The sequence below is a fragment of the Gambusia affinis genome, linkage group LG12, assembly GCF_019740435.1.
Source record: "Gambusia affinis linkage group LG12, SWU_Gaff_1.0, whole genome shotgun sequence".
NCBI classification, from domain to species: domain Eukaryota; kingdom Metazoa; phylum Chordata; class Actinopteri; order Cyprinodontiformes; family Poeciliidae; genus Gambusia; species Gambusia affinis.
In genome coordinates this window covers 5,876,475-5,889,093 of record NC_057879.1, presented here as the reverse complement: position 1 = coordinate 5,889,093, position 12,619 = coordinate 5,876,475, and the positions used below count along the sequence as shown (strand labels likewise).

Sequence of the window (12,619 nt, the reverse complement as noted above, 5' to 3'; positions counted from 1 at the left end):
CTTCGTCTAAGTTAATGATTTCCAACTATCCAAGTGTATGACGCAATCAAACATCTATAAGAGAAGTGAGATTTTACAAGCTCTCAATATGAAACAATATATCTTCATGGGAAGTATAGGGTAGCCATGGCGATGAATACCAGCACACCAGGTTGTAAAGGGTTTGAGTTATTATCTAATCACCTGCTTTTTGGTATTTTGTGCATTTCTGAACCAAGAACAACATTCTGACACCGGTTAAAAAAACAACAACAACAAAAAACACACACACACACACACAATGCACCGGTTTTGAAAATAATAAAAGTATGACACAGAAATAGAATTAGCTTTCTGCTATAAACAGAAATGAAGAAAAGTGCAGCCAAATGAAGAAAAGTGAAAAAAAACACCCTTCTTCTTTTAGGAAGGAGGAAGGGTTCCCCCGCCCCCCCCAAGACAGACTGGGAGAAATTTAAAAAACTAATTAAAATATATTTTTTAATACTGTTGTCTAGACAGGGTGTAGTTGTTGATGTGTGAACTACAACAACGAGAGGACTGAGCCAACTGAGCAGCCAAAACCCTAAATGACTGGCACCGTGTCAAATGTGGCTGTTTTGCTTATTATTGACTTGATCAGGCTGTGCATTTTGTTTAAAGTAATAAGAGTAAGAATTGTACATAACTGACCTAATAATCATATTTAACAGCATCTCCTTATGATGGCCTCAGGTACGTGTACGTGTGTTGAGGAATGAGTTCAAACCGCCTCGCTGTTGTATCTTTAGCAATAAAGTTCCAAGGACTCAGACTTCATCCAGACATTCCTCTCTTTCTCTGAACGCTGGCAGATGTTTCATTTTTTGTTCACAATCTGATTATTTTCTGAAAGAATGCATATTGAGCCGCACAACTCTGAGCTATTTAGCCGCCCCAAAAAGGCTCCTAAGCTCTAGCAGGCGACTTAATCTACTCTAATTTCTCATAACAGATAGAAAATTCTACTGACAAAGACGGAAAGGTGCTCTGACCTGAATCCGGAGTCAGATCAATGGATTGACTGCAACAGAACCAAGTTGTAGGACTTGCATCATCCCTGGGTTTTGACTTGTAGGGTAAAAAAAAAATTCTTTTACATCGCACGTGGTGCATCTGGAGCTGAGGAAGCGCAACACAAATTATAGACAATTCTTATTAATAACTCTGTGAGAAAGAAAGGAAAATCTCCTTTCTGCTTTCTGACAGAAAGCTTTAAACCATCATCCATCCTGTGGTCTGCTCTACATTAAATATATATATTTTTGCCAGATAAGTTGGCACAAAAATAGAGTAGTTAGTGTGAGAGAGGTACAGACCTGACCCGACCTTCGTCGCAGCCAAGCAAACCAAACCAACTGCGAACACGTGGAAAACAGAGCCCGTTTGTCGGTTTTCTTTTTCCCTCTGTTCTTTCTCTTAAGACTTTTTTTTCTTTTTTCTTTTGCTGGCAGAGGTAAAACAAATAATTTGGCACTCTAACGCCACCAACTGGTGTGCAGACCAGCACAAGAGTTTGTTGAATTCAGTCGTCTTCAACCGCTTTGACATTTCATGCAGGTCTGCCGGAGAGGAATCAAGAGTAGTCAGTGGTGTGACAATTCTGCGAGTGTGTGATTCCCTTACCCTCTTCTGCATCATGTTCTTCTTCTACTACTCTCCAACGTGCCTTATTTGCTGCTATTTTGACTGCTACCTTCATGTTTTTTTTTCCTCTCTATAGAAGGTGCCTCTGGTCTGATCTTCTGTTTGACTTCCTGGATGAGGGAACGACTCATCGTTCTGCCTCTTCTCCTTTTAACCGCTTCACTTTTCACAAACTTGAAAAATAACTGAAAATCGGTTCATCCGTTTCCTTCTGAGTATCCACTCTGTCCCGTCAAGCTCCCCCCAGTCAGCTACTTGTACTGAGCCCGGTTCTGGTTCTGCTTAGGTTTTTCCTCTCCACTGTCGGTACATGCATGTTCGGTATGTAAAGTCAATGACCTCTCAAGCGAACAGCGCTACGTGTTCGTCCAGGCGGAGTGAATGCTGCAAGTCGATGAGTTCATTAAATTTGACCAATGAACTGAGCTTAAATCGTTGATTGATAACGAGGATCAACTGGAATGTATGTGTGACTTAAGTAAAATTATGAGTCTTTTGTTGTTGTTGTGAAGTGGTGCTACGTAAATAAACTGAATTGAAAAGTCTGCTGAAGCCATGAACTTTTCGAACACTGTTGAAACTTGAAGTGATGCATTCTGAGCTTTCGCTACTCGGGTGTGTTCGCCTCTTCAAATATGAGAAAATGGAATCTGAGGCAATAAGAGAAAAAATAAATACATTTTAAAAAACATATATTTGTTTTGACTGACTCAGCAAAAGGTTTTCCTTTTTCTTAAACCACAACTGTCAGATACCTTTCAACTCTCCTTGATCTTTTTTTTTATTTGCAAAGTCATCCTCTGAGCTACTATGTGTGTTATGCGTTGTGATGGCTGTGGTAATAGGACTGGAGGGAAAGTGTGTGGAATGGAAAATAAAGGAAGAAAAATAAACTTTCAAAGCCCCGGAGAGGTAAAGATCAAGATTGCTGCAACAGGAAATCTGATACCTTCGAAGCAAACTGCATAGAAATCCGCTAAAAGTCTTTCCCTCGCCACGGTGCATCCAAGTGCAATTCTCAATCCTCGGCTGGGTTCGCGGGCTTCGACGAACACGCGACCACATCAAGTGCAGTACTCTCTAATGAGAAGAAATTTCAGAAAGCGCTAAACGAGCAAAAATCGATTTCCCCCTGACGTTTACAGACTCGTCGTGCCGTCCGGTCAGTGACTGCCCGGCGGTGTTACACCGTGGGGGAGGAATCTGTTCGCTGGGAAGTGATTTGATGTTTACAGGTCAGCGGCGTGGCCCGCGGGCGTTCACAGAGTCTTAGTCACCGTTTCCCGTCTGCTGGGCAGCGCGGTAATCGTCGCTCCAATCGAGCGCGAGGCAAGTTAGAGGCAGACCTGGTGTGTTTAACCACACAAAGCCTCGCATTAGTGCAAGCCGCCCAGCATCTTTAAGGCTCGCTCCGTATCGGAGGCTAGTTTTCCCATTTTCTCTCCCACCACACTGTGCTCTGTGCCAATAGTAAAAATAAGAAATATAGGCTTGAACACATCTCTGATCTCTGACGACTCCAAGACCATTTTATGGACAAATTAGGACAGGGGTTTTCTGTCTTATTGCGTCAGTAATGAGTTGCTGCAAATTTACGGTGAAGCAAAAAAGGCTTCAAAGGCTTGTGATCTGCAAAACTAACGCCTCTACGGCTGATGCTCATGCTGCTCGGATGTAGTACGACGCTAAACTCGATAAGTCACACAAAGCTTCAACATCACTGCTTTGACAATTATATATATATATCGAAAAAAAACACAAAAAAACACGCACACGACTTGATGTACCCGTTTTCTCATTATAATCATCCACTGCGAAGGAGGTTCTGATGCACTCACTTTCCTTTATGTAGGTGGTTTGTGTATCTCAGACAAATCCCTTTTTCATTTCTCATAAAGGTCGCCTGTCTTAATATAGTCCGTAACGTTATGCTTTCGCAAGAAATCTACTTTTTCCTCTCCTCCGTGTAACTCGGTTATCAGTTTGATAATTGTGTCAAAAAATGAGCAGAATATTCTCAGTGAACTTGTAGCTGAAGTTTTCCCGCAGTTTCACGCTGGTGCTGTAAAATAAAATAAATAAATATATTTATATACATTTGGCTCCTTCAGAATCCTGATTTTAGCTCTTTCTTTTTTTAATCAGATCTTTCACGTCATTAACAGTTTAAAGAGCTCTTCTAAAAATTTAGCTTACAAATGAGGAGTTTGTTAAGAACCAATTACCTCCCAAAGTCAATAAGCAGCTGAGCTCCTATTGGCAAAGAATCTTTATAGTCTTTCCAGAGAAATTGTGGTCCACTTTACTGTGCAGAATTGCTCTAATTCACCCATACTGGAAGGTTGCTAACACTGTTTGCTTAAGGTTATTTCTTCAATATACTGGAATGAGACACCTTGCCAAATGTTTCACTTTATTTTAATTACTCCAAAGAATCCTTTCCTAAAAGTCTTGAAGCATCTTCAAAGTATTTTTGGTGGTAAATGTGAGACAAGTCTTTGTTCTGTCTTAAGTCAGAAGTAGTTGTTTCCCTTTAACTCTTCCATTGAGGTCCGATTTAAGGTGTTTTCACACCTAATAGTCTTGTCTGCAGACCAAAATGTTTGTTTGGGGACCAAAGTTGCAACATTTGTTACATTTTCAGCTGGTCCGGTTCTCTTTCACGCTGCACTCTGTCAAACAACCCAAACCTTTAGGAAAACCTGTTCACCTGTGGGTGGCGCTGCACCAAGAACCACTGAAAGAAACGACAGAAAAACCTTCAGAAGAAGTCATGACCGTTTTGAAATGTAAACAAAGACAGTTATGTCAAAAACTATTTGTGGTACTAAGATCTCTGTTTTGTCTTTGGCAAAAAGACTACGACACATTTTTCCCGCTAGCATCAGGCTCACGTGTTTGTTTTGGTTGTATTTACCCAGAATGCACTGCATTATAGTCCGCTTCGAACTTCTGGAGTGGTCTCCGGTCGGCTTCCATTCATACTGCATTCAAACTGCACCCAACACTTAGGTTTGTTCACTTGTTTTGTCCACAACAAAGCTCAGTTGCGGTTCAACACCGTCCCAAACAAACCGGACTTAACAGGCAAACAAACTAGAGTTTGATTACAGCGGACAAAACAGGGCAACCAACGGAACCAAAACAAACCCAAGAGCCTATAGCGCCGGCAGAACAAACAGCCTGTACTCCACTACTGAACACAAATGAGAAATCCCACGACCGTAAAAGTTTCTGTCAGTATCTTCTTCAGGGGTTTTTGGTGTCCTTTCCTTCATTGGTTCTTGGTGCAGCGCCACCACAGGTGAGGGGTGGACAGGTTTTCCAAAAGGTTTGGTTTATTTGACAGTGTGAAAGCGAACCAAACCATCTGAAAAATTTGCAAATGGTGCAATTTTGGTCTCGAATCAAACCAAGTCTACCAGACTATCATGTATGAAAACATCCAAAGAAGCAAAAAAAAAAAAAAGAGAAAAGAAACAAATCTGTATGTGGAAGTGGCATGTCTTTTAAAAAAAAAAATGCAGTTGAAGAAGATCCTGTAGTAGAGAGCAGAGCTCCATGTTGCTGGGTTGGGCAGATCAATGCCCTGGTAGAGGAGGGGAGGGGGAAAAAGAGCCAACATTCACAGCCTAGATGATTAAAGATAAAAAGCTGGATAAAATCTGCTTCTTGATCTGTGGGGCTAGAACCTGACAGTGGTATAAATCCTGAATCAGCACATTCATTAGCCCACATCGGTAACACACACTAATTAGCGCACAGTTAAAAAAAATAAGTAGCCATCCTCCTCATTAGGTCAGTAATCACCTTAAAGAGTGCAGAGGAACATTCAACGGGTAAATTATACTAGTGTGCGTGTGTGTGTGTGTGTGTGTGTGTGTGTGTCTGTGTGAGGGAGGATGGATTTGCACCTTCAGTGATGTCTACACGGGAGCTGCACTGTATACAGTAAGAGTGGATTTCCCCGTTTCCACTCTAGCTTCAGAAAGCTTCAGCAGCATTAAGGAATTAAAGGTAAGGAAAGCCTACTTTATTCTGCTTTAATTTATTGAAGAGATTAAGAAGCTGATCTCAGCGCAGCAACCCCAGTAATTATCAGCCGCGGTCCCAGTAAGCAGCTTAAACTCAAATCAGCATGCTCTTTTCCCGCTTTAATGTTGTTTTACCCGACAAAGGAATTAAAGCACCTCTCAGAAATATAAAACAAAACAGAAGGCCACTGGAACAATAAATGAAAGAGCTGGTTAATTGGAGAAATTTCTAACTTTTGCGTGAATCTGTGCGAGCATCATGTTTTTTCGTTATTTCTTTTGGAAATTGTCCGAGCCTTTTATTTGCACTTTGCTCGGTCTGAAGCCTTTTCATCATGTCGCGTATGAATGTCGCCTGGCTGTGGTCACTCTGACCCAGAAAAACATGAAATAAAAAACAAAAACGGGCTGTTATTTCCCTCTTTCTTCTCCGGCACACTACAAAACCTCCATGTGTCTTTGGGTTGGCAGGTGACAGTTTGGCACAACAGGTGTCGTGTGCCCTTTAAGAAATAAAAGAAAGACAGAAAAAAAAGACATCCTAACATCAAATTTACGAAAAAAATCTTCAAGGGCTTTCCAAAAGTGTTGAACTTTCCCACCTTTGTCTTGTTACAGACTCATTGTGTGATGCATTTGATTGAGGCTGCATGTGACAGGACAACACAAAGATGGTAGAAGTAACGCCCTACTGTAATCTGATTACATATTTCAGGTAACAAGTATAGTGAGGGATTACAATTCCAACAAAAAAAAGTAATTAGATTACAATTACTTCCATGCGAGCAGGCTGCGTTACGAAACCGCGCTTTTGTATGCGAGTGTCGCACGACGATCACGTACGAGCGTGCGTCGCCATGGTTACGGACATCTGTGAAGATCAAGAACAGACAACATGGAGTGGTGGGAGAGTGCAGCGTTTAATGCTTAGAAGAACAGACGTTAGTTTGAGTCCATAGCAGCGTTTCCATCAGCCACAGAATTACACAAATTGAAATTTACGAAAAAAAAATTTGTTTAATGGAAACATGCCAATTTTGTTTTTTGATCAAAAATGTTTTCATGGTAGGATAAGGTACCAACGTCTCCTCTGAGATGATTCTAGCGCGTGGCTGAAATATGAATATTTCTCTTGGAACAGTTCATATTTGCCGCTGCCTTAAAGCCATTAATGACTTACTGTGCGAACAAGTTTATTCCCGTGTGATTTTAATTTTAGGTCTTACTTAACGGGAAGTTTAGGGCTGCAACAATTCCTCGAATGATTCGAGTATCTCAATTATTGAAATTCTTCGAGGAGAATTTTTCTGCCTCGAAGCTTCGTTCAATTATATTTTATTATTTAGTGCACTGTGTTTCAGCCAGGTTATTACTGGCGTTGCGCGGAGCTCTCACTTCCGCCTGAGGTGTTGACGAAAGCTAAGTGTTAGCAGCATAACGCAAAGAAGCTTTCAAGTTCGGCCTGGGAGGATTTTATTGATTGGAGATAATGTCCGGGTCTTTGTTGTTTTTCGGGGGACCGATAAGCAACCTTAAAATAACTGGCGCGATGCCTGGAGGACGGCAGCTTTTCTCCTCCCAGAGCTGCTGCCTGGTGGCGGTTCAGAGCGAACAGCGGGGAAGAGCCGCAGGTGTATTTATACAGGTGAGCGGATAGACTGAACACTGCGACCCGCTGAGCGTTAAATAATTAACGTAAGTGTAGCTTTACGGACAAACCGGGAAATTTATTTCATCATCCCGCTCTCAACAAATGGGTAGCTGCGGCACGAAGGCATCAAATAACGTCGCTAACATGAAAACAAAAACTATAAATGTCTGGGCAAGGTGAGAGTTCATCTATTAAAGTGACTGAAGATGAATACAGAAACAAAAACCTGGAGTATTGACATTTTTTATTAGCGTGTTTGTGAGCTTGCCAGATTCTTGTATAACTTTTCTTCAGGTTAACTTGGAAAGTGAGCTTTTATTGTTACGAGTTAATTTTCTAAACTACAGAAGCGTTATTGTTAGGGAAGCTCAACTGTGAAAAATTGCACTGATGTTGAATATGTTAAATTTACCAATGTTTTACTTTGCCTTTTTTTTTTTATCTGATTACTCAATTAATCATAAAAATAATCGGTAGATTACTCAATTACTAAAATATTCGTTTACGACAGCCCTAGTGAAATTGTGTTCTTTCAATCAACAAAGATTTGTAATGGAATCGCAGCTGGCGACAACAACATTAGCTCTTTGAGGAAACAAAACTTATATAAAGTGAAAAAACTTCACTTCAAACTAGAGCAAGCACCTAGCAAGCTGCAGAAACTGCTGGATTTATTAAGTCATAAAAACAACGAGCCCTTTTTCTTCCCGGTCAACTTACCAACATTCTCAAAACCATATTACAATTTTTGTCAGTGTTGTGACAAAATGTGAAAAAGTTCAAAGGATAAAACCGTTTTCGGAAAGCAGTGCTTTACATTAAGCTCCGTTCATCGTACACACACACACACACATGCATCCCCACACAGGTGTGTTTAGCTACCCTGAAAGCGTTACCTTGGTGGAGAGGATCTTGAAGGTGCTCTGCTGCGGTACGATCGGGTGCAGGAGGTGGAAGTGGAGGTCACAATCCTCGCCCGACGACACCTGTATCTGTGCAGAAAGCTGCAGAAAAGAAAAATAGATGTTAGACATTATCTCTGGAAGAATACTGGACTCCGGCAACGTTGAAACTGGACTCTAATGCATTTCTAGCCATTTATTTATTTATGATGCTGCAACAACAAGAGAGTTGCTATTAAATGAAACCAGGGCTGCAACTAACGACTAATTTAGTAATCAATTAATTTGACGATTAATTGATTAACTGGGTAAAAAAAAAAAAAAAAAAAAAAAAATCCTTTTAACCACTTCAGCAGTTTTACATACTATTAAAAACTCATTGAATGATGCAAATTAACAAGAAAATAATTTAAAAAGTAAATATTTTATTGACATAGCATTCCCTTACTGAATTTGAACCAGAACCAGACTGAATTTGAAGCCAACATTGCCACTCGAGGAGTTTTGTGTAAAACATATTTAGAGACAAAGGCATTTTTTATATATATTTATATTAAATGCAAAATGTAAATTTTCTTGTACAGTTTTGGCTTAATTAGTGCTCCGAATATGTTGGGGTTTTTTCAGCAAATTGCCTTTTTTGATTCTGTATACCCCAGGTGTTGATTAATCAATTGCTAAATTAGTTGACGATTATTTCAATAATCGATTCGTCACAATTAATCCCAATTAATTCAATTAATCGATCAATCTGATTAATCGATGCAGCCCTAAATGAAACAAACAAGTGTTCCCCGTGATGAAACTGTTGGAGCAACATTGTGATTTGATTTGACCGCAGCTCTCAGAGAACGTGTAAAACAACATAGACGGTGGGAGCGAAGGCGTCAACGAGGCTGTGAGAATTTTCATGTGATGTGGCTGCTGTGATCGTCTGGAGACCTCGTCCTGTCCCCTTCAGCTACACTCTGATGACCAGCGAGTGGGCGCAGAGGGTGGAGGGGAGGGGGCCTGTCATTCACCAACACTGTGGCTGCATTGGCTGTTCAAAAGGACACGACTTCATTGCTAAACGCTTAGAAACGCGAGCTGCTTTTGTTATAGACTCTGCATTAATATCATGCTACGTCAATATGTGCCCAAGTCTCAAGTCCACAACTAATGTTTTCCTTAAAGTCCCTACTTCTTATCTGGAACCAATGAACATAAGAACTTCAATGGGAATAAGAGCTTAGAAAGTGAGATAAAAGTTGCTTTTGGGCAATTCCAGCAAAAAAAGAAAAAAGAAAAGAAATCACAGCTTTAATATTCATTTCTAGCTGAATTTCCGTGCCGTCTGTAGGTACACAGCCGCCGCGCGCTCGGTCGCGAGGGGAAAGTAAGTGGAACCACCTCCTTTCATCTTTAATTTCTTTTGTATATACTGACCTAGTAAAAAATATATGAACTTATCTTTACTCTGCGCCACAAAGGGAGCTTAACGAGTGACTGTTATTCGGGCGGGAGAGTGAACTCTCTCTTTTGAAATGGGGTAAACTCGGTTTGTTATTCTATTAGGAAAGACAAAGCCGCTCCCTAGGGTGCCCTGCAGTTACCCCTCGGAGAGACGGCTGGAAAGACTGAAACGAAAAGAGAAAAAGTCAAAGAAAGGAGCGCTTGTCCCTGAAGGGCTCCGCTGCTGATCCGAGATCAGTTATCCCTCCCATCTACAGACAATTAGGAGGGTTGGAGAAGCTAGGGAGGGTAAATTGTTCTTAGATCTGTACTTTGGGGGCAACGTTAACAAGGCACCACTGGAGGCATGTTTGGGTCTGTGGGGCGGAGTGTGTGTGTGTACGTGGGTGTCTGCATCTGTGTGTGTGTGGATGAGACCCATCTAATGGGCCCCCCTGAGGAAACACTCCAGAAGATATAACCCGTCTTTGTTCGGCGCATACAGAGAGAAAAGCAGACCGGGTCGGCCTCCGTGCCAGTGAGCTTCCGTACCTCTCTTTCCGTGAAGCTGACGCGCACGGCGTCCTTGGGAACGTTCTTGGCCATCACCGTGACGATGACTTGTGAGTCTGTTTGGTACCAGTCGTGCCTGGAAGAGACGGACGACACCAAGACTACTACCGGTACAAATGAGTACCAGATAAATGAAATAAAACTAAACAAATCCTGAAATAAATCCTGTGTTTATGGCAGAAGCTTCATCTTACACTGATAAATATAAAAAAATCCAATCTTTCGTTTGAGTGCATTGATTCAGTGGACATACTTTAAGGAATTATGGAGTTCAACAAAACCACAAGTGGCAAAATAAATGCAAGAAAATCATTATTTATATTTTACTTTAAACCTTTGGTGCATAATCCAATCTTCCAGTTTCCAAGGGTTTAAATGTGACTGAGAAGCCCAATTTTAAGCCTCTGGCTGCTGCTGAACTGCAAAAACACAAAAGCTTAGTACACTTGAAATAAGGCAAAACTAACTTACAAGTAACTTTTCAGCAAAATATTGGAGCTTGTTTTAAATAAATATTTTCTTAGTATTGATAGGAAGTACAGAACCCACTTACACAAGACATTTTTCCCACGTTAAAAGTGAAAAGTCAGTTGAACTAGACATGATGCACCAATCCGGTATTAATATCTGTATGGGTCCCAATATTGAAGAATCTAGATTAGGTATTGGTTACAATGTGCGGAAGGCAGAAGGTTTGTTGCAGCTCATGTTTTGCCAAAAGTAGTCAACGTACTGTTTTTAGCAATTTCAGTTTCTTTATTATTTACATTGGCTGTTGTAATTTCTAATTGCGCCAACTGAACCCATAAAAGTTGTGTCGTTTTTACATGTTTGACCGAGATTGTGAAGCTTTTGGTGTATTTCAGTGTGCTGGTGCAACGTTATCAGATTTATTTGTAATTCGGTACATTTATTTGTCTACTTTTAAAAATAGAGAAGAAGAAAAAAGAACCGTTGGAATTCAGCACCTTTTCTCTAAATTGGTTATATGCCAATGCTAAACCACAGATATCGGAAAACAAAAAAAAAAGGTGTATCGGTGCATTCCTAAGTGGAGCTAGTACCTTTTCTATCAATTTCAAGGAATTGTTGAATTAAATCAAGCTCCTGTATCTTGCTGCAAAGTTGTTTGTTAGTTTTTTCTTCTCATTTCAAGTGTACTAAAATATTTGCATTAGAGCCTGTAGGAGGACTAATATTTATCTCAACGCCACACACAGTGAGCAGGATGGTAAATTAGATTAAAAAAAGACTGCAAAGCTCACTGTTGGAAAACAGCAGCAAAGAAGTGGCAATGTTGGGGTTACTAAGTCTCCATAGCAACCATCGCACGCCATCTAAATACCAAGTGGATGTTTGCCAGGCAACTTTTTCAACAATGAAGACTTGGAAAAGCAACCCTTAGCCTCCATTAAGTAAGGTGGGTTCAGTTGAATTTTTCTCTGTTGCGCAGCATCATGACGTCTCTGAAATCCCAAGAGATTTCGAATAAAGACCTGGTGGACACTGACAGGACGCTGAAAAATAGCTGTCATTGTGTCTAATCAAGGCGGTAATGACTCAAGTGACACAAAATCAACAATCGCTCATTGACGTCACTGTAAATCCAAAAGAAAACCTGTGAAGTGAGCTGATAACAAGCAGCTCACTTCTTGATGAGCATTTCTTGTCAGTTGCCCTGATGAAAACCAGACAGACGGCAAGTAAAGATTTATGGGGAATGACCAAAATGACTCATATTTCCTTAAACAAACAAAGAAAAAAAGAGAGAGCAGAACATTGGACGCTGATGAACTGCAGTCTGTTCTTGTAGCAGTCATGTGGGAACTCATGAAACGTAGCCAGAGAGATATGATCTGTGCCTAAAAAGCACATGCTTTTCAGGATTTCTACTTTCTGAAGCTTTACTGAAAACAAAAATGCAAAGGAAGCCATTTCAAATAAAAGCTGATCTATGTCTGCATATTGCAAATTAAAACTTAAATTCAGCTCCATAAAAAGAAATTGTTTGCATCGAGCTAAAAAGAGAAAAATTTCCCCCCTGGGAAATGTGAGCGAGAACCCAAGAGATTAATTCATCAGAGATATCAAATAGTAGTCAACCTAATTTGCATTAAACTACATTAAGATCTAAGAACTAGTAAGAATTAGTCGTTCACAACTTTGACTAAAACTAAATTGACTGAATTGATTAGAACTTAGTTTTTAAAAATCTGCTGTCAAGAAAAAACTGGTCAAAGATCCGTCCTGCTGGCACAGAAGGGTTATGCAGCGTACTACCAGCAGGACTGCCAATAATTCCTCCACCAGTGGTTTTGCTACAAGCTGTTATTTTATTTTAAAAAATTTACTCAGGCATT

General features: G+C 40.4%; 1 protein-coding gene across 3 annotated transcripts in view; it reads right to left on the bottom strand.

The window, feature by feature from the left end:
- sugt1 (SGT1 homolog, MIS12 kinetochore complex assembly cochaperone) overlaps positions 1–12,619 on the bottom strand; it is a 31,611-nt gene that overhangs the window by 11,551 nt on the left and 7,441 nt on the right. For all 3 annotated transcript variants that reach the window (XR_006372267.1, XM_044133223.1, XM_044133222.1), the window contains exons 9-10: positions 10,239–10,335; positions 8,247–8,354 (exon numbers count right to left, since the gene is read on the bottom strand). Coding sequence is in view for 2 of the 3 variants with exons in the window: in XM_044133223.1 (XP_043989158.1) it covers positions 8,247–8,354; positions 10,239–10,335 (205 nt within the window). In the remaining variant the exon portion in view is untranslated. The remainder of the gene's footprint in view (positions 1–8,246; positions 8,355–10,238; positions 10,336–12,619) is intronic.